Consider the following 27,084-nt stretch of genomic DNA (forward strand, 5'->3'; position numbering starts at 1 on the left):
TTGCCAAAAGTGGTCACGGTCGCTTAGGGAAAGGTCACTTTCGAGATCTATTTATTACAGTGTTTGGGTGACAGTTCAAACGGATTTTTACAACGTAGGTCACGACCAGAGCTGGTCGCTTAGAAGAGCGCTCTTAAGGAGAGCGTCGATTGTATTGAAGTGACCGAAGTTACAAAAGTCAGCACCCTGAAATTTCAAAAACAAATGACTGGACAACTTTTTTTATTGACAGTTGCATACAGAGTTTCCAGTACTAGCTATGATGCTGTTACAAGTTACTATATCGTTTACACTGTTTAGCGGGAAAAATTTCAACAATTCATTCAAAACCAACAACAAAACTGAAAGCCTAGATCTAAGGTAAAAATTAAAACAAGCGTCCACTTTGAAACTTACAAGTAACTCTCGTGTAGAGATCATTTTTAGTCCAATGAACTTAACAGCTTTTAATTTTGTCAGTTTATGCCTGGGTGTAAACAGATTCTTAGATAAATAAATAAAAGTAAAGTAAAAGTAAATCTTATTTATAGTGATCATGCACTTAGCTATACAACCACTAAGCTTGGCTAGTTTACAGGCATGCCACTAAAACAAAGGAAACATATATTTCAAAGAACACTTTTTTCCTCCGCGACACAGCAGGTAATTGCAAGCGGGCAAGATAGCACCAATCAGAGCGCAGGATCCGTTTCATCTTGCCCTAAATCATTATAAATTATGATAACGAATAATCTAAAATCACAACGAAATTCGACCGTCACTCCATAAAGTTCTGGGCCTGTTTGTTTGATTTGACTTATTTTTGTAGCTTTCCACTTTAAGTTCTCTTGTTCACTTTTGTCCTTTACTTTGTAATTTGAAAAGTCTCAAACTCGATCTACAAAATATGAGCCCTGAAAGACACCTGTATACAAATTGAGTGTCTTAAGGCCACCTATCAACTTCTCCCTACTACTACTGAGAAGTGCACAGGGACCAGTGAGGAGAATTTATGTATTTACATATTTACATGGCTAGGTGCTCTGATTGGCGCTATCTTTTCCGCTCGGAATTACCCGCTGTATCCCGTAAAAAAAAAAAACAGTGTTCTTTTTTCATATAATAAATCCTTTATTGACCAAGCTTGTTCGGTCAAGATGCCTGGATATTTACCTCGTTCATTTTTGCGTGTTTATATATCGACCTCGACTTCGTCTCGCTCCATAAACACGCAAAAAGGCTGACTTGGCCAATATTCAGCCATCTTGACCTCACGCTTGGTCAATAACCCATATATATTGCTCGACTTCACACTACATCATTTTTGGAGTTCACTAAGAAGAATTTCCTTATTCGAACCTGATTTTTGATCCAGTTATTGAATATTATATCTTAAGAAAATCTGCACCGCTTCATTACCGTTAAAAACTGCCAAAACAAAGTCACTAACGTTACTCTAACATCAATCCCAAAACGGCCAGCGTAATACCTATGCATGCTTTTTCAAAGGAAACCTAAAAAGTGCTGCTAGCTAGATTGGCACTATTCCGTTCATATTACAAGAGAGATGTCACTTTATGCCAAACAAATCATGAAGACTAGATGTATTTATGCAGTAGCTAGAACGTGGCATCAACCGACCAGCAAGTCTACAGGAATTATTTCAAGTATCTCCGAGCAGACCAAGTAAACACGGCTTATGTGGACTGGTCAAAAGAAAACGACCCGCTTTATTTTTTGGAGAACGTTGAAATTATCGAAAACTTCGCGACTGGGAATAATCTATATAACAGTTAAACGCACAAAAAGGGGATATGCTAAAGTACTTTACTCTCAGGCGTAATGGGATCTCGGACTTAATGGGAAAAGCATTTTACCTGTAGCGAGTAATCCCCTTTGGATCATATGCCTAGTAGAACCTGGTATAAACGATTTTTGATTAAACTGGTTGCGACTAAGTGCGACAACACAAAATATATATCCAAAAAAAAAAAAACAAACACTTTTAACAAGGAGTTTATTTCATTGTCAAATTAAGTAATTATCAACGGAGAGGAGGAGTTAAAACGGGCCAGTTAAGACAATCATATAAACTTCACATCATTTCACTCCTCACGGGAAGATATGAACTCAATTAAGTGGCCTCGCTCCCAATGTGTGGCTTCATAGCTCAGTTGGTAGAGCATCGCACCGGTATCGTGGAGGTCACGGGTTCGAATCCCGTTGAAGCCCTGATTTTTTTTTTTTCAGGCTTCTTCTTTCCAATTGCTTAAATTGGAAAATTTACTGCGATGATCATTCTTCACTTTCATCTACAACCGCAGTTCATATATGAATTATTTCATATAAACTTCACATCAAAAATAATTACAGCTGCATAATGTTGTTGTGTACAGCTCGTTTTCTATTTTTTCTACAGTAATGTAATGGTTACCAGGCCATGACCAGCTGTATTATTACAGCAATCATTTTGCTGACCCTTTCCAGCATTATAAGAACCTCCTCCTCCTCCACAAGAATCAGATACTAATTTTCCACTACTTCCTCCGGAATACCCTACACCACCCCCTCCACCCCAACCCGCACCACCACCACCACCAAAACCACCAGAACCAGAACCGTTATTAGGAGATGGCTCGAAACTCTGTCCACCCACTCCTCCTTGAATAAATCCTTTACCCCCTTCTCCACCCCTAAGCTTGTTGCAAACGTTCTTCTCAAAGTACTTTAAAGTACCTAAAAAAAAGCCACTGTTAAAAAACAATATATATTTAATTTATTTAGTTAAAGCGGGCCAGCTAAAACAATCTATAACAAATATAATTACAGTGCATAATGTCGTTGTGTACGGCTCTTTTTCTACTTTTTCTGCAATAATATAACGGTTACCAGGCCATGACCAGCTGTATTATAACAACAATCATCTTCCTGATCTTTTCCAACATTATAAGAACCTCCCCCTCCTCCACAAGAATCATCTACATGTTTCCCACTGCTTCCTCCGGAATATCCTCCACCACCCCCTCCACCGTAACACGCACCACCACCCCCACCGAAACCACCAGAACCAGAACCGTCATTAAGAAACGGCACGAAACTCTGTCCACCCATTCCTCCTTGAAGAAATCCTTTACCCCCTTCTCCACCCTTGTGGGACGTCGTTCCACTTCTTCCACTGGAGTAAAAACCGCCGCCGCCACCACCTGAAAAAATAAAATTAGCTGAATCATTCCCATTCGTATATTTAACGATTCTAAATTTAGCAGTGTCATGCAATGGAGGTTTGCCTAAAAAGATTATCCGGTTTGTCCACGCACCATAAAGAAGGAGGGTTGTCAAACTATCATGATATTTTTTGTACCTTTCAATAACAAGTGAACAGTTGCGTTTGTTGTTGCTGTCAACCAAATTTTCGACAGTTTCCGACATTTGAAAAGTGTATTTCGACAGCTAAAGTTGAACTGCCGATGAACAAATGCTTTTCCCAAACATGAAGAAAGTTTTGAGATAGATATTAAAGCCGATGAATCGACTGAGGTCTAATTAAATGTGTGTTATGGGAAACTGACTTTGGTGAAGTGAATATAATCATTCTCATTTTTACTCTCACCTGACGGCTTATCATCACCAATCATTGCACCGTGTCCATTGCTGCCTCCTGACCATGAGTTGTACCCAGGATTCCCTGACGTCTCTGCGCTAGCATCACATCCCTGGTGTCTTGATGTCAGAGCTCTGAGGCCTCCACCTCCTCCAGCCACTATCAAAGGCGTATCGCTTCCTCTCACGACAAATGTTCCTCCACCACCTCCAGAACTCCGGATCCTTTTGTGGATTCTTATTCCTCCCTCTTGACCAACAAGAATTTGAATCATTTCTCCTCTGGATAAGTTGAAAGTTCCTACCATTCTTGCACCTCTTCCTCTTCCTCTGTATTGGGCGCTATCCTGGTTTTTATCATACCCACCTGCTGCTCCTACTGCTTCTATTCTGTATTGACCAGTGTACGGCACAGTCCACTGTTGAATACTGTTGGACAGTGTAACTTGATCGTCATGATCCTGATCTGTGTAGTGACTACCGAGTGACGTTGGACCATCTTTTCCACTTGCTCCAAGATTCGTAAAGATAGCATTGAATCCTGAGTAATTAAGAAACATCAACAGTCTGAAGTTCAGGTAACAAATTACGTACCTCAAAACTGTAGCTCAGGCACCAAATTGCCATCTAACGATAGAAATGTGGCAAAACCCCTAATTTGTTGCAAGTAAAGAAAAAAAATAACATCTTGATTGACCACTTGCCAATAGGGATAGTCGGGCTATTTAAAAGACATAACCGTAACTTTGAACACGGGAACTCCTGACAATTAAGACCAGCGCCATAAACCATGATTAAGAAATTCCACGGAAAAAACCACTTTGGTGAGAATATGTTCGGTGCTCGTTATTTTCGGAAAGAATTTAATTTAATTCAAATATATCTGAATCAACTATGGCATAAAATAGGAAACAATCTGCTCGAGTCACATTTGGTAATCGGGGACCATTGTGTGAAGGAAGAGAGACAGTCAGAAACTCTCGATGATGATTTCGTAGAGATTGGTTAGACATGTTCACGACACACAGCTCCGATAGACCCAGCTGTCGGCATGGGCGGGGCCCCACCCAAACGACCGCCAGGATCCTCTAGGCTCAACGAAAAGGTTTCAAATTATATTACAGTTCGACTTACCAGTCGGAAGTATTAAAAGTGAATTAGAATTGATAAGCTTTGGAGGATAAAAGAACCGCTGTATCCTTCCACTAATGTGAGGTAAAATCTTTGAAACGTTTTTGTCGGCTAGAGCATTTTCCTGGAAGCCTGTCATGTTCGTTTTCTCCAGACGTCTTGTTGATTTTCGCTCTTCTGCGACTACTTGGGGATTGCGTTACATCAACGGCTGAGCACTTTATGGTTAGTTAATGTATTTTATACCACAGTGGTCAGTATCATGTTCAAAAAATGACTTAAATTAGGCTTGCATCTCAAAAGTATCTCACAAAGGTGTCCTAAAAAGCATCAGATGGCGTTAGACCGTGTCTAGATTTTCAATCTTTTCCCGGTGGAAGATGCCCCAGACCTCACCCCCAGCCCCTTCAAGGATTGATCTCAGACCCATCAGTACATGTTACCAGCCCTTGAACCCTCTCACCGGCTGGTACATTTGTTCCTGCGGGACTTGTGTTAAAGGATATGCAGAACAATCGGCTGATAGAGGAAAATAGCTGAGCAAAAGTCACTTGCAGGGTTTTTTCTGCCGTCACAGTGACCAGGAGAATACAAGACTGTACAGAAACCCTGGTTAACCCTAGAGACTTGTTGCTGGAGGAGGAGGAAGCTGAGACAGCACTTTATAGAAGACTGAGATCACAACAGATATTTCATCGAAGCGGAATGAATTCTAGTCAGTCAGTATAAGCACTTCGATATATTCTCATATTCGTTTCATAGATAATTATAGCATCAAATCAAAGTTTGGCACATACCGCGAGGAAATAAAAACAGGTAAAAAGAATAACAGACATCTCACCCAACGAAGCCTACCTGCCCACCCACAATCCCTCCCCTGCTCCAATTGAACTGAGTCGACTCGGTCCACTGACAAAGGAACTGCCTTAATTTTAATTAAAGAATTAAACTAAGTATTTCAAAAGCTAGCTTCATGATGATTACGAGGCAACTTTTTTGAAAACCTTTACTCTTCCAATAAGGCTGTAAACGGCCCAACCCCAATGTCTACCACAGACGACAAATTCCCCCCCCCCCCCGGCCCGGGCACATCACTTAGCCAAATGCTCTTGGTATCCCCGGGAGGACGATGTTAATGTTTCTGTTTGATCGATAAATTAAAGAGCATTAACCCTACCCATTTCACCAAGTCACCAAGTAGTATATTAAAATATAGAAGGAAAGAGACGTTTGTGAACTGATGTCTGGCGGGGTGACAAGTATACCCCGGTATGAAATCAAGTCAAGTCAAGTCATTTTTAAGCAGGGTAGCCCCATCAGGGCAAAAGGGGCCCTGCGTAAAATTAAGACTACGTGATTAAAAAATTCAGAATTTAAAAATTACCACAACGTTATGTGCAAGGAGTTTAAAAATTGAATGAAAATGAAATTACATATCTATGAAGTACAATTTTTCTAGATCAATACAATAAAAGAGAACAATCAAAGTATATCTAAATATTATATTGGTAGAAAACTAATGGCTAAAATGAAAACTAAGAGAGTTCTTAAAAATGGAAAGCGACGTGGCTTCTCTCACTGATGTGGGTAAACCATTAAAAAGAACCGCGCCTGAAAATCTAAATGTATTACACCCTAGCGTTAATTTAGGGTTCGGTAAGTAAATGTCATTCCTTTGTCTTGTCTTGTAAGTGTGAATAGTGCGATTTCTAATCAAATAATCAAATAAATATGAAGGAACTAAGTCATTTAGAAAGGGGCCTTGCGTAAAATTAAGTCTACATGATAACAAATTCAGAATTTAAAAATTACCGCAAAGTTATGTGCAAGGAGTTTAAAAATTGAATAAAAAGGAAATTACATATCTATGAAGTACAATTTTTCTAGATCAATACAATAAAAGAGAACAATCAAAGTATATCTAAATATTATATTGGTAGAAAACTAATGGCTAAAATGAAAACTAAGAGAGTTCTTAAAAATGGAAAGCGACGTGGCTTCTCTTACTGATGTGGGTAAACCATTAAAAAGAACCGCGCCTGAAAATCTAAATGTGTTACACCCTGGCTTTAACTTAGGGTTCGGTAGGTAAATGTCGTTCCTTTGTCTTGTCTTGTAAGTGTGAATAGTGAGATTTCTAATAAAATGATCTGATAAATACGAAGGAACTAAGCTATTTAGACATTTAAAAACTAAGATACATTTGTGGGCTTTCCTATGTGTTCCAAATCAACCCACCCTAACATTTTGAAAGCTTCTTCGGTCGTTGCCTTCCTTTGTATCATGTGTGCTGCCCTGTTTTGTAGGCGTTGCAAGGTGTTACGGCATCCGATTTACAGCCCACCTCATACCGTATCAGTGTAATCAAACATCGGCTTTATTAAACAATTATACACACATTTAACAGCTTTTACGGTGAGGAAAGGTCGTATGCGGGACGCCTGCTCACTTTGTTACAAAGTGGGCAAGCGGGACACTTCCTCACTTTGTTACAAACCAATTCTACATGCTCCTTCCATGAGAGATTCTCATCTAGTGTAACCCTTAAGTAACAAAAGCTTGATACTCTTTCAATTTCTTTCCCATGGAGTTCTAATCTATGGTCTGGACAATGTTCTAGTTTTTGCCTACTACCAAACAGCATCCATTGAGTCTTGTTGCTTGCTAACCATTTTTCGACATTGTTTAGATCGTTTTGTAGAGCCTGCTTGATGATATCTGCGCTGGAGTCAGAATAGTACATAACCGTATCGTCAGGGTACATGCCTATTGACGACTTTGGCAGACTTTGCGGGAGATCGTTGATGTATACCACAAACAAAATCGGGCCCAGTATAGATCCTTGGGGGACTCCATAGCCGATAGTTAAACTGGATGACACGTCTTCGAAATGAACAGCTAAATTCTTGAACGACCACAGCACTGTCTCAATCCTGATATGGTCTTGGAAAAGATCCTGAGAAATCTTCCAACACGGGTATTTTTAGTACGTGACTCACCCAAGTACTAGTCCCTCCGAACACGGCTTAACTTTGGGGATCCGATGAGACAGGGTGCTTTACTTGCAACAACGTAGCAATGGTAACTTCATTCACTCTTGTATATTTTACAGCAGAGAAAGAGGAGAGAATAACTAGAAAAAAGTACAATATGAGTCTGCAGACTAAAATAAACCACAAAAAATTTAAAATGTTTAGTTTTATCTCCACTATTCCAGGCATGTGTATTTGACTTGCAGATACTTGAATGTTCCTCCACACGGGTCCCCAAACACTGAGTTTGCCGCAAGCAGCTGACATTGGGTTTTGCCGTTACACTTGTCCTGTACGATTTGGAGAGAATTGCTGGCACGGCAGTTAGTCGTATTGATTCTTGAATCTGGACACGTATCCCGATCCAGCCTTCCAAAGTTCGCGTCTAGTATGCTGATTTTTCTTCCGTTTTGGCAGGTTATTTCTCCCGTTTTCCCTTCACAAATGACAAGAAACTGTAGCTTCTCTGCAGAAAATAAAAGAAAAAGTAAGAGGAGGAGAAAGAGACATAAGCAAGAAAGGAAATCTTGAATTGTTGTGTCCCTCTAACTAGTCTGACGCTTCCCAAAGAGTCGGTATAAGATTTCCTTCAATACACGTACTAACGGGGTGCATCACCATCTAGTAATTTGTGACTGACTTCTTGTACATACAATCACGGGAGGAGAAGATCTCTTTTTATAGAAGAAATTGCGAGAACCCAAGCACGTCAAACGCTAGTTACGATCATGAATTGAAAGAGGATTTACGATTGATTAACTGAATCACTGATTAGCCGAAATGAGCTGAGATTTTTTTCTATAACATCAAAATTTCTTGACTTTAACCACTGAATGGTTTTCGATTTTTAAAATTTCGTATTGCGTGACAGTGAAAGTGCATGTGCAGTGTAAAATCGGCTGAACATTGTTTCTTTTCAACCGTGGTTGGGAATATTGAACTTTAATAGACAAGTTGAACAATTAATTTCCTTATAAGACAGCTCCTTAATTTTAACACATATTGACAACAATATTGATACCAGTGCAGTTTATTCCATCTCCATGAAATTCGTCTTTGCAGGTGCAGTTATAGGATCCCCGTGTGTTGTTACAAACAGCATTAACATCACAGCTGTGTGTTCCGTTGGCACACTCGTCTATATCTAAAAAGAAAAGCAAAGAAGTATCACCGGAACACTTTTTTTTATTGAAAGGTTATGGTCACGAGAATTTATCTCTGAAATAGTGTGCCTCATTCTGAAACCTCATATGAAAGCTTACCTAGATCTGATGAAATGCATTAAGCCAAACTGTGTTACAGATAGTTACCAGTGCAGTTTATTCCATCTCCATAAAATCCATCTTTGCATGTGCAGTTATAGGATCCCCGGGTGTTGTTACACATAGCATTAACATCACAGCTGTGTGTTCCGTTGGTACACTCATCTATATCTAAAACAACAAAAAGAATTTTTTATTATTTAAATAAGTTGGAGTATAAGTAAGCACAGTCATTATTAGCTTCTAAAGTGAGGTCAGTGTGAATGGAGACTCTTATAGCTATTAGCAGCTTGAAGTTGAAAAAGCCGGTAAATAAACCGCCGTAGACAGTTTGTGCAGCTGACGTTTATCCGAGCATTAGTCCTTCGTCAGAGCAAAGACGAGGCGGAGTAAGGAGTTGCGCTATTGAAGGATGAACTTGAACACGAGAATTAAACTGTGTTACAGATAGTTACCAGTGCATTTTATTCCATCTCCATGAAATTCATCTTTGCATGTGCAGTTATAGGATCCCTGACTGTTGTTACACACAGCATTAACACTACAGTTTTGTGTCCCGCTAGTAAGCCTTGAGCTCTTTGTTTCGTAATTTCCATAAGAAAAGTGAACGTTTTCTTAAGCCTGGTTCTCATATCCCGCCGAATTACCTGCGACGTAGTCGACGTTTGCAACTGACAACGTTCGGCGCTCTGTCTCAGCGGGTCCCCGGCGCATCTGCGATGGATGCCGACGTACTCAAATTTGCGCGAAATGTAAATCGAATTGCGCAATCTTCAACCATTTTACCTGTAAATATTGATCGAATCGTTTTACTGGAGTACGTTGCGCCCGCAGATGATGTTCACGTAAAATGTTTTCATCGCCGATAACCGCTGGCTTGCCTGCGATGTTGAACTCAGCTCAACTTCGCAGGCAAGCCGGCGGTCAATGCCTGAGATAGATTATGATTCAGCGATAAATGTTCACATATGCCGTAACGGTGTCTCAGGCCGTCGGTGTCCCAGGTATGTCGGCGGCATATGAGAACCAGGCTTAATTATAGTGGGTCGTGTGTGTTGTCCAGTTTATAAGTTTGTCATTACTCACTGTCGTAAAATTGAAACACATAGCAATAGTTACCAGTGCAGTTTATTCCATCTCCATGAAATCCATCTTTGCAAGTGCAGTTATGGGATTCCTGGGTGTTTTTACACACAGCATTAACACTACAGTTGTTTGTCCCGTTAGTGCATTCGTCTTCGTCTAAAACAACAAAAAGAACTTGAACTTTGAAACATGCAAATTCCATTATAAATTGGCACCGTTTTTAGCTTCTAAAGAAACTCTTCTGCAGTGCGCCATGCCGGCGGTCAAGTGAGACACTCAGCTATTTATCAAATGGAAGTCCTGAAAGACGATTGAAGTAAGTTAACCGCCTCTTCAAGATGTAAAGCCCACGTTTCGAGTGTGAGACCCTAATCAGAGCAAAGTAAAGCATGATTTTAAATGTTACCAGTGCAGTAGTTTATTCCATCTCCATGAAACCCATCTTTGCACGTGCAGTTGAAGGATCCCGCGGTATTGTTACAAACAGCATTCATATGACACTTGTGTGTTCCGTTGGTACACTCGTCTATATCTAACAAAACAAGACGAATAGTTCAATTTGGAACTATAAAGAAATGTTTCGATGTAGGAAGATCAATAAGTTAGTGTAGGTAATCGTATGAATGCGAATGCAATTAAGCACACTACGCGTTTTTAGATCGACGTAACATAAAGGTGATGTTCACTCCAAATTAAGAACATGCCTCAGTAAATCTTGGAGGAAACGTTAAATGGTACGTTTGAACGGAACATTTGTGATTATTAAACAAGGCCAATTTTCGCCGCTTACTCAAATGCATCACAGAATTCGAATGCCTCACTTACATATACCTCAGTGCATATTGCAGACAGCTGTGATTGTTACCCAGATATTTCAATTGTTTACGTGGCTCACCTAATACTGAGTTACCCACCAGGCCCTCCAGTCTCGCGACGTTTTTGTTGCAACGAACGCAGTTGAACGAAGTAGAGTCGTGTTCCATAGCCAAAGCTTGCGGCAACAGCTCAAATGATTTTTTTTTTATGAAGGATTTAACACTAAGCAACGTTTCCTGCGTGTGTGTTATAACAGTATTGGCGAGCCAAGGTCATGAAACATTGCCTACTGTAAGAGCAGTGTGACGCATAATTCAGACGCGTTTTATCTTTTTCTCACCTAAATTGATATTTTCCAAACATCTGTATTTGACTTCCAGATATTTGTACGTTCCACGACATGGATCGTCACCGAACAAGTCTTTATTTACAAGTAACTCACAACTGGTTTCGCGGTTACACTTATCCTGCACGCGTTTTAGAGAATTGCTGGAACGATAGTTTATGTTGTTCGTGGTATTATGTTTGAAACACGTATGCTGCAGTGTTTCCTACAACGTGTGTCGTAACAGCATTGGTGAGCCTAGTTGCACAAAACACTGCCTACTATGAGCAGTGTGACGCATAATTCAAACCGCACTTTTTTGCGTTTTCTCGCTTACCTAAATTGATACATTCCAGGCATCTGTATTTGACTTCCAGATATTTGTATGTTCCCCCACATGGCTCGCCACCGAACAAGTCGTTATTTACATGTAACTCACAACTGGTTTTGCCGTTACACTTATCCTGCACGCGTTTTAGAGAGTTGCTGGAACGACAGTTTGGGCTTTTTATACGTGTATTCGAACATGTTTCCCGGTTCAGCCTGCCATAGTTCGCGTTCAGCGCGTCGATTTTTTTTCCATTTGGGCAGCCTATTATTCCTTTCTTGGCCATTTTGGGCCATTTCATGAACATCCACTAAAACACAAAAGCCATTTTTCTGTCCTAACCTAACTCCAATTAACAAGAAATATCTGCTTAAGTATTTCCTATCAATTTGCAGTGTAAATGTAGCGAAAAGAAGCACTTGGGGCATTTCTTTCAAATATTTTCAGAGCTACATTTTGTGACATTCTCACGATATCGAAAAAACGCGGCAGAAGAAGATTCAACGCATAAGTTCCCCCAACTTATGTTTTAGAATGGGAACAAGAAATAACAACTACATACCAGTTCTTCTTGTAGATCTTGTTTTTTGTAATTGTTATTGATGGCGAGCCGAAAGGCATACAGATCAATAAGCCGCTCATATTGTTCGTGTGTATCAGTTACGGTGGGTCGTGTGTGTTGTCCAGTTTATAATTTTGTCATTATTACTTTCATAAAATTAAAACACATAGAAATAGTTACCAGTGCAGTTCATTCCATCCCCATGAAATCCATCTTTGCACGTGCAGTTATAGGATCCCCGGGTGTTGTTACAAACAGCATTAACACTACAGTTGTGTGTTCCGTTACTACACTCATCGATATCTAAAGCAACAAAAGGAATCTAATTGCAAAATGTTTCATTGAAATGGTGTGCTTACCAAACTTTTCGCCCTGACATAGAGTGTTATTACCGGCTCACATATAAATTATTGCATACTTATTTCCTCACATACACGATATAAAGTAACTTACCAATGTCTGATCAGTAAAATTACTCGCTTTTAAGGTTTCAACTTGATGCACGAGATTGTGTTACAGATAGTTACCAGTGCAGTTTATTCCATCTCCATAAAATCCATCTTTGCAAGTGCAGTTATAGGATCCCCGGGTGTTGTTACACACAGCGTTAACACTACGGTTGTCTGTTCCGTTGGTAAACTCATCGGTATCTAAAGCAACAAAAGGAATCTAATTGTGAAACGTTTCATTGAAATGGTGTGCTTACCAAACTTTTCGCCCTGACATTAACTACTCATTAACCGAGAGTGATGTCTTTACGGAAAAATTTCAGACCGAGCCCTTGCCGTATTGACCGAGCGATAACAATACAGCAAGGCCAAGGTTTGAGTTTTTTTCCGTTAAGATCGAACGTTCGAGGTTAACAAGTTGTTTATATTATATGGCTTTTTGTATTGTTTTTTCAAGCCCGTAATCAGTCCGAGGGCATTACGGGAGTATAATGCCCTACAATTAGCCAATCATAGCGCGCGTTATATTGACTACATGAACAAGCCATATAATAAAGTGTGTTATTTCCGGCTCACATATAGGTTATTGCATAGTTATTTGCTCACTTATACGTACGATATAAAGTAACTTACCAATGTCTCATAAAATAACTCGCTTTTGAATAATACTGAGTTTCAACAAGATGCACGAGATTGTGTTACAGATAGTTACCAATGCACTTTATTCCATCTCCATAAAATCCATCTTTGCAAGTGCAGTTATAGGATCCCCGAGTGTTGTTACAAACAGCATTAACACTACAGTTGTGAGTTCCGTTGGTACACTCATCGATATCTAAAGCAACAAAAGGAATCTAAATGCAAAACGTTTCATTGAAATGGTGTGCTTAGCAAACTTTTCGCCCTGACATAGTGTGTTATTGCCGGCTCACATAGAAGTTGTTGCAAAGTTATTTCCTCACACACGTACGATATAAATTAACTTACCAATGTCTGATAAAATAACTCGCTTTTAAATAATACTGAGTTTCAACTAGATGCACGAGATTGTGTTACAGATAGTTACCAGTGCACTTTACTTCATCTCCATAAAATCCATCTTTGCACGTGCAGTTGTAGGATCCCGGTGTACTGTTACACACGGCATAAACACCACAGCTGTGTGTTCCGTCGGTACACTCGTCAATATCTACCACAATAAAAAGATTCCTGTGAAATATATGTTTCGTAACGACAATTGTTATTAAATTATCCTGTATTATTGTTCTTATATTCCGTGTGATCTCCTAGCATGAGCTGCCTGCTAAACGTTTTAAAAGCAGAATCCGACAACGGCAGCAGTAGTAATTGCAACAACAACAATAATGATAGCAGCAACAGCAAGCTAACTTTTATAGTTGCAACTCCCTGTTTTAAGTTCTCCTTCTTGGTGTTTAAGCCCCTAAAAATTCTTATTGCTAAGTTGAGTAAGACCACTAATAAGAAAAGAATGTGTGTAGTACCGTGTTCACAGTCATGGCCAATAAATCCGGGAATACACAAACACTGGTAATATCTGTCTGTAAAACCGGTTTGGCAGGTTGCGTTGTTCTTGCAAGGTTTCTTTGCACAAGCATTCTTCAAAGAAAAGAACAAAAACAGCCGTTACATTGACATGGTAACGACACTTAAAAGTTAAAATGATAATAGTGATAATAATAATAATAATAATAATAATAATAATAACAATAATAATAATAATAATAAATGGAGGTCACTGAGTTTGATGGATATTTTACTAAAGGGTATTTTAGTAGGTCATACTGTTGTTGTGGTAACTTATTTTATCATGAAAATGATTACAATGTGTTTACTAATGATTTGACAGTTTTTTTTTTGTACCATGATTGTAACAACTGATAAAGAGTAATTATAATGACTCATCAAAATCTAAGTCTTGGAAACTGTTGGAAACTGTTGCCAGCCACCTTCAGTTATTATCTTCATGATTACCTCGGCTTCGCGATACATATAACTTTCGTTCTTCGCGAGGTCGTCTAAGTGTTCATAAGTAGCGTTATTCAGATCACATTTGTGTCGTCCATTTGCCTCTTCCTTCTTGTTAAAATTATAACTGACACAGTTTGGCTCCAGATGGCATTTCAGTCGGCAGGTATGCTCATTGATGACGTCAGTAGTTCGTATCACGTGATTTTCCAGCCGTTGACCATGGATTGGATCAATGGTGAATCGCAATGTACGACAGTGACCTGAAGAATGAAAATTTTGACATACCTTTATGTTAACATCTAAAGACAATAACAATGAGATGAAAAGTGAGTTCATAAATCTCTTTTTCTGTTTGAGTCAATTTAGATGTTTATATTATTTTAAATAACGAGTTATTCCTTGCAAAGAAACTTTAACTTTTTTAAGCATATTTACGGCGTGAGGCTGCTCTTAGGTTTTCGGGTTAATAAAGCTATTACATGAAAATTTTTACGGCAATCAGATAATGAGTTACTTGTGACAGAAATGCAAAAAAAAAATTGGGGGTCACCGACTTCGTTTTAGAGATAAAGCGTGTCGAACACTACCCTGATTTTCAAAAATTGGCGCAAGTAATTCAGCATGGTCCAGAGGGGTTTATAGTTAAAAACATCAAAGGTGAGTCAACGGGGGCAAACGATCTCAGTCATATTTTGTAGAAATGGGTCTGTTGCGTAAATAATCCAAATTTTGCCAATTTTTTCACAAACCTTAACCAGGTGAATATTGTGAGCATTTATAATCTGCGCAAAGTGTTGGCTGATTAATTATCATTCCGACCGCGGCAAAGCTATACGGTATATTAATAAAAGTCTCGTCTGGACGCCTTAATTAAGCGGAATTGAGTCAATCAAGGGTGCTGAAAACTCTCCTTCATCCTTTTGCTACACGGTAATGGCAACAACAAAACAAGCTGCACTAAAACAAAAATATTCTCGAACATTGACTGAAGACAACTTTACCTTGCGTCTCCGAGATCAAGGAACCCATCAAGACGAAAACAGAGCGAAAAGATACAACGAGCATCTCTAAGACGGTCTCGTGAAAACCTTGTAAAACAGCTTCAAAATATCACATTCCAGCGAGAAGCTAAAACGTCCGGTTTAACTTTGGGTACTATGATGAGCTAAATTTAAAAACCTGCATGAGTCAATGATCAGTTTTAACTTGTTAATCTGTTTAACCACCAGCTCCAGAAATAAGCTACAGATTAATCACTGGTGGTCACAGCAACAAAAGAGCTCCTCTGAACTGTGGTTGGTGGATGAATCTTTTTTGCATGGTAAACAATGCTATGATGTTGACGTATTGTCATGACATCGTTTGTACTCTAAATAAGAAGGCGATGATGTTGCAGAATTAACGTGATATATAGTGTTCTAGAGTTTAACGTGAAAACACGAAATTCCTTATTCAATTTTAGAAAAGGAGTTTTGATTAGCGCTGTTACCTGTGTCCGATGAAAAATAAAAAAGCGCGCTATCTCGATGTCGTCGACGCTAGCTGGGCTGTTTGTCGTAATACATCAGTATTTTCATGTCATATGCAGGGTTTTGAGAGTGACGCGAATCATGAACTCGTTGGTCTCTTTTGTTTTGATTGGTTGGAGAATAACAGAATGACAGATTGAATTCTAATGTAGCTCAAACAAAAGAACATGCCGCCTCCATTGCCTAATACCTGCAGTAAAATAATATTTGAACATCAGTATTAACAGCAATCCCGAGGTCATAATAGGCCATTTCCCAGTTGAGTTTTGCCTCTCTGTCAAAACAAGTCTTCGTGCGAAACCATTTATTCGAAAATGAGTTCTGCCTGAAGATTCACTTTCATGAAAATTCAATTCATCTTCATGTGAAAGGTTTTGCACGAAGACTCGTTTTAAAACAGAGGCACAAGGTAACTCGGAAATGACGCACACTTGTCACGTAATCTGCATGTACGGCTTTGAATGACACTGGAAGGTTTTTAACCAAAACAAATTGTACGACTCAGAACCTCGTATAGTGCGGGACAATTTGTGTTTTCTGAGAGCGGCTTTATAATAATCTTTTCTGTTTGGAAACCTCGTTGTCCTATCTTTCACTCTTTGCATGGAACGCGTCGCTTCGTATACCTTCCTCGTGGACATTTCACTGTGATCTTTCCCAATAAATACAAACTATGCTGGGTAAACCCTCCACAAATGGCATTTAATTTATTAAATTATTGGATACTGTTACTTCAATTAACTGTCAGTGTTCTCACAAGATCAATGGATAAATGGAACAGAATTTTCCTTACTGAGGCCAACTTTGAAAATTGTACCTTCGGTTAAGATCAGATCGCCGCACATGGGCAGAGAAGTGCAAGATATCCCGTTTATACCATCTTATAACTTTTTTGACAAAATGATAAAAGTATGACACTATTTTAACAAATTTGAATGGACATGACAAAGTCCCCTGTTCAAGTTAAGTGTTAGTTAAAACTTCCTCTCGGTGGTGTGTTAACGTTTTAATTAAGTGACTAATTAAAAAAAAAATTGTTTTACCCCAGACAGTTGATTAACATTTTACCAACAACAAATTTTGGCTCAGTTTAGTTTTCCACACTGTACGTAAAAGCAAAAAGAGCTATAGGAAAAAGAAACTGGTATTTATTTGAGCTTAGTTTTAAATTCATATTCAAAATTGTTTTCGCCAATGACGGAAATCTACCCCAATATTCGACAATTATTTATTTAACTTCGCCTAACTAAAATACTTAACTTAAATACAGGAAAATTTATCAGGCAGGGAGACCACTACAGCGTAGCCAATTACAGTGGATCTCAGGGTACTGATAAGAATTAAATTTAAGCCACTCATATGTAAACAAGAAGAATCAAAAGGAAACAAAACAAAAGATCAAATGGCTAGAAACAGCCCGACGGCGGGCACAGAAGAGACCTCGCTGTGTTGCTTTTGGGACATTTCGTTCACTTGGTTACTTAACGACCCTAAACTATCATCATTGAAAAACAGTATTTTTAGATTTCGCCACCGATTGCATTTGCTGCCTTCAAATAAACCTTTTATAAAAAATCTCTTTAGGTGTTCGTTAAACGCTTGAGTTTGCTTACCATTAAATTCTTTGCTGGTAATATCAGTTTTGTTTTTTTTTTTGCTCTTTTGAGAGATGAAACCATTCACTGGTTAAAAATGTTTAGAGCTTCGACTCCTGCAACTGCCGCCTTCGACAGGTGCAATGATAAAAAAGCGATGAAAACGGATCTGGAATAGAAATGCTATGAAAGACTACAACAGAGTAATATTATGGATATAAATCTGAGAATTTTGTTGAAAAACGTGTTCTATTGTCCTAGAAGTAGGCTACAGTTATTGCAAAGTCTGAAGCTTGTCAGTTTGTGCTAGGATTCCAGCTACGTTCTAATGACGATAGTAACATGAAAAAGTTCATATACATGGTTAGCAACTCTACAGCTTTAGGCCGTTGCAGTTTCACTGTCACGATTTTTAACATGCCTTGCTTTGTACCCAAATAAGTTGCAAATTTACTTGTAACGCTTTAGGCTTTTTTAGGTGTTTTTATTTTTCTTTTGCACGTAGAAAATTTTAAAACAGGTAAATGTTGTGAGCATTCATAATCTGCGCAAAGTGTTGGCTGATTAATTATCATTCCGACCGCGGCAAAGCTATATATTAATAAAAGTTTCGTCTGCACGCCTTAATTAAGTGGAATTGGGTCAGTCAAGGATGCTGAAAACTCTCGTTCATCCTTTTGCTACACGTTAATAACAACAAAACGAGCTGCACTAAAAAAAATATTCTCAAACATTGACTGAAGACAACCTTACCTTGCGCTTGTGGGATCAAGGAAGCCAACAAGACGACAGCAAAGCAAAAAGATACAACGAGCATCTCTAAGACGGTCTCGTGAAAATTTTGCAAAACAGCTTCAAAATATCTTATTCCAGCGAGAAGCTAAAACGTCCGGTTCAACTTTGGGTACTATGATGAGCTAAACTTCGACACCTGCACGAGTCATCAGTTTTAAGTGGCTGTCCCGCTAAAAGCGGTCCACTCGACTTCGGTACCAAAAATAACTTTCCTTCATTTTCTGTCAGTGAAAAGGGTTTGTCACATATGTCACATATATTGTGGAAGTACCCCATTAAGAGTGCATGTCCCATTACTTAACCATATGTTTCTTGAGGCGGAGAAATAAAAGACAAACTATTTTTATGGCCAATAATTCTGGTGTCGTCAGAAAAAATGGGAAAGGTATTAGTCCTATAAACACAAATTGAGAAATCGGCCTCTCAACATCTGTACGCACTTTGATATGGACGTTTTTTGGAAGGTTTCTTGGTCCCATCTTTTGATTTTCTTCCATTGTGTTTTCTATGAAAAACGAACGGCTGCTAACGGGAAAGGAAAAGTGAATTTTAGGTCCATGTCTGCTTCTTCCGCCCTCATGTATTAGCAACTCCTTATATTTTCCGGGAAAAGGTAGATAAAAATGGAAAAGGTGCAATGATTGTCGTCGATCGGTCATACTGAAAAGATTGCACTAGTCCAAAATATTGATGGGTGGCTTTTTCACTATCAGTATTGAAATAAGAAAATCTTGCCAAATCTAATGATCGGCGCGCGTGGGGTAGGGAATTTGCCCTCGGCCCCTGGTAATTGGCCCAGGGGGGGGGGGGGGGGACTTCCAGAAAAGTTGAGTTGGGGTGTGCGGCCCCCTTCCCAAAACCCTTACCCTCTTCATGACCAAAATCTGCGTTTTTTGCTACCCTATTTATGACCTGACTTAAAATTCGATGGCCTATTTATAACCGTTGCGGCTGACACAGTTGCCGTAAACATACGTTATGAAGGGCTTTTGTTGAAGGTCCTATTGATACTGATGAAAAAGTAGCTTCTGCTAAGAAACATACCCAATTCAAGACTAGAGTGCTAAAACCATACCCAATTTATAACCAAAATGGCCAAAATCGATACCCTATTTATGACCCAAACAGCTGAAAAACCCTACTCTTTGGGGCCTCACATACAGATACCTATATAGCCCATATTTAACAATTATTCCATGCGCGTCCGTTGGATATGAGTAATTATTATATGGCTTTGGCTTGTGGCCGATATAACGCGCGCTCTGATTGGCTAGGAGCGAGATCTGAGCGGTCATTATGCAGCCTTAATGCCCACGGGCCGATTACGGATTATGCAAATTAGGAAGAGCCCGGCTCGGAAAATTCAAGCGCATTGAAACGATGAAAGCCGATTAAAATCAGTAAGAAAAGTAAATATAATTCCGAGTAGCTAAAAGTTTAAATATTTTTCCTTAATAAAATCTGTATAGAAGTCGTTTTTGACTTACCGGTAACCTTGGCGGGCACTAGTGAAAAACAATCAAGGTTTGCCGAGTGTTGAGTAAAGCTAAAATCACTAAGTGAAAAACACCGTCGGCAGATGTGTCACGTATCCTGAGCAAAACACCACGAAGAAACTTATAAGTTATCATCTTAGTCACAACAGTTACCGAAATATTGAACTCCGTTTCAGTTCTCATCAAATAGATTCCCTCGCTTTAACACAAGCAAGTGTAAATCAGCTTCCAGGATCATCAGATGTAAACAATCGGGCGGTTTCTGTCGATAGCAGTGTTTCTGATACCTGCAGGAAGTTTTAGACGCTCACAAGGCTTGGAAAGTTCATTCATAAGTCCCAGAATGAAGAAGGCCAAGATATGCTGTCGAAAGCGAAAGCGAAGATCGAGTTATTTTGAGCAGTGCATTCTGAAGCGTTAGTATTTTCTTTCACCGAAAGACCGTTGGTTTGGACTATTTTGAAGCACTTTCTGTCTTTTCTATATGCGTTGACGTTTCGCCACAAAAGCTGGAAAAACTCCCTCATCAAGTTGTGGCACCACGATACTAAAATACCTTTTTGAGGGCTATGACAATCATTTTTCCCGTAAAGAAATACAGTGGTAAAGTTCACTGACTGTGTAGTTTTGCCCTGGGTTTGAGACGATGAATGAATCGGTAAACGCGCGCATCGCCGGATGTAAATTGACGACTTCCGCTCAAATATTTTTTTCTTCTTTAACTCGTGAGCCATATAATAAACAACTTAATAACCTCGACCGTTCGGTCGTTACGGAAAAATCTCAAACCTCGGCCTACCGTATTGACCTCGCTATCGCTCGGTCAATACGGCAAGACCTCAGTTTGAGATTTTCCCGTAACGACTTCACTCTCGGTTATTAAGTAGTTAATAGTAGGGCGGAGTTGGCTATAACCAATCTTATATCCAACAAGCGCGAATGGAATAATTGTTTTATCAAATTCGGTGCTTTTGTATTCTTGGAAATATAGCTTAATTTTATTGGATTTTAATTTCACAAAACGACCGGAAGTCGATGTGACAAAAACAACAACAAGTGGGAAATCACATGACATGCGCGCCGTTTGTAAAATTAGGTGAATGAAAAATTTGAAAGCGAAGCAAACGAATTTGCTGAATGGAATTACAATCACGTAGAATTCAAGGAAAGTCTATCAAATGAAGGAGATATAACCCTGGTCAGAAAGTTTGAAAAGCGTTCAAGTTCGAGTCATGGAGAAGAGCCGAATAATTGTGTACTTGCACATTGCCGTTGTAATAATGCCGCGGAAAGCTTTGATCGCAATGTGACACAGACGTTGTGCCAAAATTTTTCTCCACAAGACCCCTTTCAGGATTCCCTTGCTTTGAAAACCTTGGCATTTCGAGTTGTATGTGTGGAGCTCATTGTTGGCCAGATTTAGAGTCAAGGACAGAAACTATCTTAGCGTCAGATTCATCTTCAGAATCTCCGAGGCCACCCTTGTGATTTTTCGTGGCTGGTAAAGAACCGGGCTTACTTCGGTTCAGCTCAAAACACTCAACTCCTTGAGGTGTTTTTCGCAAGGACAGAATTGTTGGCGCTAGCTGTCGTTGATTCTCTCGTCGTCGTCGGCCAAAAAAGAGACTGAGATGAAACTAGATCGTCCTTTGTAGCTGTGCGGGATTTTTGCTCTCGGCCGATCCGAGTTTGCTTAGTCGAACAGTTTCCTCATCTGCTCATTGGAAACTGGTTTCTTATGGAATACGCCGGCAATTATGCCTGTTTTCCTGCGGCCTTTTACAAATGCATATGCTCTAATAATTTATTTGCCTGGTCAGAGATAAAGGAAAACGGTTTGTTGTGCGGCGGCGTGCAAAGGAAATGATCAACCGGCGGCTCTAATGGATTTAATCAACGAACTTTTGCAATACCTGTCATCTTTCTTCCTCGCAGACGAGTAAAAGCACTTCAACTGAACATTCAGTTCTTCTTTTGACTTTTCTTATATCGGTTTCGAAAATTTGGTGCCACCAGGACTAGCAAGCCATTCTGTTAAGGTAAACATTGTTTTTGTCACATAATCTTCATGAACGGCGTCGACAAAACGAGGATCGGATCGGACCGGATCACGGATTGGATCACGGACCGGATCACGGATCGGATCACGGATCGGATCACGGATCGGATCACGGATCGGATCACGGATCGGATCACGGATCGGATCAAGGAAAAAAAAATTCAAAATTCAAAATTCAAGATTCAAAATTCAAAATTTTGTTGAGCAAATTACACTAGAGTGACTACAGTGAGCAGAACGTTTTATTCAATTCAGGTGTGATATTCCTTTATTCTTTTACAATATCAAGCCAACTGGGAGCTGGTCACAGATGAATTTTTTTCAGGCTGTTGGGTTTTAATTGCGATGATCAATCATGTCTTCATATCTTTCTCCGCAGTTCAGATAAATGATATTTCGTATATTTGCTTGCATCAAAGGTAAACTGTCATAAAACGCGTCAGCATGGTAATAATAGGACGAACGTATGAATCGAAACACAAAAACTAAAAACACTAATAATATTAAACACCTGATGATTTCAAACAATTTCCGTTTCTGCGACAAGTCTATACTTTTACAAAATGTGAGATTGGAATACGATATTTCGTACTGGAATAATACGAAACAGACCATTTCTATTTCAAGGAAATACAGCTGTTTTACAAAAAAATATAGGAATAACATCGATAGTGTGAACGATAACGCAACCCGAGAATAGACAACATTTTAGGAGTTACGTCACGATTTTTAAAGTCATTTTTAGGGTCGTAAAGAGCTGCCTTTATATGAAATAAAACCTTAAAATGATCGTCTTCTAGGATAGAAAGCACTTAAGAGGCAAGAACAAATCACAACGGAATGAGGATCGTTAAGGATGGCAAAGATTAACGAGGACTGCAAATGACGAACTTGAAAACTAGGCTAGTTTCTCAAGATGCGCAAATCGTGACGTAGCTCCTTTAAAGCAAGTCATGTCCTTAAGCTTTCGTACGTACGTTTTCTCATTAACTGTAACGCTAACTGTAACGCTCACATCTGACACGAAAAAGTAGGCGAGAATTAGCTACTGATACTAACAACAATTTCAAAAACGAGAATGGGAGGTTCACGCAAGCTTCAAGCCAAGTAACGTTTAAATATAACTACATCTGCCTGTTCATTACAATTTAAATTCGTCGTAAATCAGGCGCTTATGTGGCTTTTTAAATGACCTCTTGTCATTCTCTGTAATTAACATGTCATTGCGTCAAATTCGGGATTCTTATTTTTAGTTAACATATTTTAGTTTTCCACTTTTATTTTTTTATTTATTATTATCTTTTAAACGATTTGATTTTTTTTTTTCTTTAAAACGTTTTTTTTTTTTTCTGTGATCCGATCCGTGATCCGATCCGCGATCTGATCCGTGATCCGATCCGTGATCCGATCCGTGATCCGATTCGTTATCCGGTCCGTGATCCGATCCGTGATCCGGTCCGCTCCGGTCCGGTCCGCTCCGGTCCCATCCTGGTTTTGTCGACGCCGTCTTCATGAATGCGTAAAATCTCACCGGTCATATTTTAATTTTGCAACTTTAACGGAAACTTAACTTATACGTTCCGTTAAATAACCTTATCTCGAACTTTGTGGCTTTTTTGTTGTTACTGGGACGGCATTGTCCATAATTTCCTGTATTTCCTGTGTAGATAGCTCACCGAATGTGCTTTTTTCATCCATTTTTTTTGTCGACGAAACTTCGCTTCAGGCGAAAAAGCTCATGCCGAGCGACATTTGCCGCTTTCATTTCCATATTAGGTCAAAAGCAGGTATAATGGCTGGTAACCGAGATCCAGTGAACCAATAAGAAAGTTAGAATTGCATTATCCGAGGCTGAGAATTTAATAAAAGGGAGTATCCCCCTCCCGGGTAATTGGTCACGTTACAACGTTGTGTGACATTTTGACGAAGCCGGTGCAGCTTTCGTTGTATAAACGGCCCGATAAACGGATCCCGAAGTTTATTTTATGCGCTGTGCAAGATACTAAAAGACAAGCATCAAGTATAAAACAGAAGTAAAGCCCATCATTCATCGCAAAACATAGTTCCATTCAAGCGTGTCGTGTTCATTCAGGTTCATTTCCCAGCGACGATGCAACCGGCAAGTGTTCCTTTGTTGTTGTTTTTCAAATTCGGGCATATAGCCCTCAAGCTCCCAGTAGTCTTGGCAGTAGTACAGGATTCAGTTGCCATTAAACGGTAAATGAAAACTTACGATTTTCTTCTTCTCCTAGTGCTACCTCTGCGGCAGAATTTATTGAAGGGTCAGGACGACGGCTACGGTTAATTTGTGCAGACCGGCGCCATTATTTACTTTTGGAGTCTCGCAAGTCTTGAGAATTGATCAACTTTAAAGCAACCTTCTCCTGAAAACTGGATCTAGAGTGTACACAAGTATTAAAGGAAGCTTTTTGCCACTACTCAGAAGGTCAACAAACGAACCTGAACGGAAGAAGATGTATTTTCACCGGGTGCTAAGGTTATACAAATGAGCTTTGACACGAGCAATGGCTATGTAAACACACTGACTGTGGCAGATTTTAATCTGTTCTCGCGTGCAATCCAAGGAGATACCCACCGGTTTGAACTTATAGAACGGTTTATTAAGGTATGAAATTTACTGTGATGTGCTTTTTAGGCTTCATTTAGACCCAACTTTTGAGATTTTCCCCGTCAAATTTGGCTAAATTTTAGTAGGTGATCAAAGGCCTCGGAGTAGGGTGTCTTCCAGTCTCGCTGATAAGCTTAGAATTTTTCGAAAAGTTTCCATATTTCGTCAGTCAAAGTAATGAATATACCTTAAAATTCGTATGAAAACGAAATTCCGTGAGCTCCATTTTTGGCGACGTAGCACGCTTCTCAAAATCGGTGAATTTTACCTTTCTGATCACAGTCGGCAACCTCAGTTCTGCCAAAATTCAATTTTGGCTCGTAGCAAAGCAAAAATAAGGAATTGGAAAATAATAAATTGCTTTTTTCTATATACATGTCAAACCCTTTTCACTGACAAAAAATGAAGGAAAATTATTTTTGGTCCCGAAGTCGAGTGGACCGCTTTTAGCGGGACTGCCACTTAAATTGTTAATCTGTTAAACCACCGGCTCCAAAAATAAGTCACACATTAATCATTGGTGGTCACAGCAACAAAAGAGCTCCTCTGAACTGTGGTTGGTGGATAAATCTTTTCTGCATGGTAAACAATGCTATGATGTTGACGTATTGTCATGACATTGTTTGTACTCCAAATAAGAAGACGATGATGTTGCTAAATTAACCTGATATATACTGTTCTAGCGTTTAACGTGAAAACACGAAATTCTTTATTCAATTTTAGAAAAGGAGACTTGATTAGCGCTGTTACCTGTGTCCGATGAAATATAAAAAAGCGCGCTATCTCGGTGTCGTCGACACTAGCTGGGCTGTTTGTCGTACTACATCAGTATTTTCATGTCATATGCAGGGTTTTGAGAGTGACGCGAATCATGAACTCATTGCTCTCTTTTGTTTTGATTGGCTGGAGAATAACAGAATGACGAATTAAATTCTAATGTAGCTCAAACAAAACAATGCATGCCGCCTCCATTGCCTAATATATGCAGTAAAATAATATTTGAACATCAGTATTAACAGCAATCCCGAGATCATAATAGGCCATTTCCCAGTTGAGGTTTGCCTCTGCGTCAAAATGAGTCTTCGTGCGAAACCATTCATACGAAAATGAGTTCCGCCTGAAGATTCACTTTCATGAAAATTCAATTCATCTTCATATGAAAGGTTTTGCACGAAGACTCGTTTTAAAACAGAGGCACAAGGTAACTCGGAAATGACGCACACTTGTCACGTAATCTGCATGTACGGCTTTGAATGACACTGGAAGGTTTTTAACCAAAAGAAATTGTACGACTCAAAACCTCGTATAGTGCGGGACAATTTGTGTTTTCCGAGTGCGGCTTTATAATCTTTTCTGTTTGGAAGCCTCGTTGTCCTACCTTTCACTCTTTGCATGGAACGCGTTGCTTCGTATACCTTCCTCGTGGACATTTCACTGTGATCTTTCCCAATAAATAAAAAATATGCTGGGTAAACCCTCCACAAATGGCATTTAATTTATTAAAATTATTGGATACCGTTACTTCAATTAACTGTCAGTGTTCTCACAAGATCAATGGATAAATGGAACAGAATTTTCCTTACTGAAGCCAACTTTGAAAATTGAACCTTCGGTTAAGATCAGATCGCCGCACATGGGCAGAGAAGTGCAAGATATACCGTTTATACCATCTTATAACTTTTTTGACAAAATGATAAAAGCATGGAAGTATTTTAACAAATTTGAATAGACATGACAAAGCCCCCTGTTCAAGTTAAGTGTAAGTTAAAACTTCCTCTCGGTGGTGTGTTAACGTTTTAATGAAGTGACTTATTAAAACAATTTTATTTTACCCCAGACAGTTGATTAACATTTTACCAACAACAAATTTTGGTCCAGTTTAGTTTTCCACACTGTACGTAAAAGCAAAAAGAGCTATAGGAAAAAGAAACTGGTAATTATTTGAGCTTAGTTTTAAATTCATATTCAAAATTTTCGCCAATGACGGAAATCTACCCCAATATTCGATAATTATTTATTTAACATCGCCTAACTAAAATACTTAACTTAAATACAAGAAAATTTATTAGGTAGGGAGACCACTACAGCGTAGCCAATTACAGTGGATCTCAGGGTACTGATAAGAATTAAATTTAAGCCACTCATATATAAACAAGGAGAATCAAAAGGAAACAAAACAAAAGATCAAATGGCTAGAAACAGCCCGACGGCGGGCACAGAAGAGACCTCGTTGTGTTGCTTCTGGGACATTTCGTTCATTTGGTTACTTAACGACCCTAAACTGTTATCATTGAAAAACAGTATTTTCAGATTTCGTCACCGACTGCATTTGCTGCCTTCAAATAAACCTTTTATAAAAAATCTCTTTAGGTGTTCGTTAAACGCTTGAGTTTGCTTACCATTAAATTCTTTGCTGGTAATA

At 39.1% G+C, this 27,084-nt stretch overlaps 1 protein-coding gene across 1 annotated transcript; it reads right to left on the minus strand.

Moving 5' to 3' along the window:
* Window positions 1–2,775: 2,775 nt before the first annotated feature.
* On the minus strand, window positions 2,776–18,500 carry LOC145488929 (uncharacterized). Its single transcript, XM_081467784.1, has 10 exons — window positions 18,437–18,500; window positions 14,563–14,819; window positions 14,073–14,187; window positions 13,283–13,405; window positions 12,302–12,424; window positions 10,497–10,622; window positions 9,053–9,175; window positions 8,764–8,886; window positions 3,616–4,120; window positions 2,776–3,223 (listed from the first exon to the last, which is right to left on the minus strand). Exons 1-10 carry the CDS (start codon window positions 18,498–18,500, stop codon window positions 2,839–2,841), a joined length of 1,944 nt encoding a protein of 647 aa, XP_081323910.1. The 3' UTR covers window positions 2,776–2,838.
* Window positions 18,501–27,084: the final 8,584 nt, after the last annotated feature.

Source organism: Orbicella franksi, chromosome 6 (assembly GCF_964199315.1).
Source record: "Orbicella franksi chromosome 6, jaOrbFran1.1, whole genome shotgun sequence".
Lineage (NCBI taxonomy): Eukaryota > Metazoa > Cnidaria > Anthozoa > Scleractinia > Merulinidae > Orbicella > Orbicella franksi.

Excerpts from the sequence above, each read along its gene's own strand:
- LOC145488929 (XM_081467784.1), bottom strand. The coding sequence starts at position 18,500 with ATGCTCGTTGTATCTTTTTGCTTTGCTGTCGTCTTGTTGGCTTCCTTG. Across the intron at positions 10,623-12,301 it reads GGATGGAATGAACTGCACTG|ATATAGACGAGTGTACCAAC; the intron begins GTAACTATTTCT and ends TTGTTTTGTTAG. Across the intron at positions 4,121-8,763 it reads AGATGGAATAAACTGCACTG|GATTCAATGCTATCTTTACG; the intron begins GTATCAATATTG and ends TTAATTACTCAG.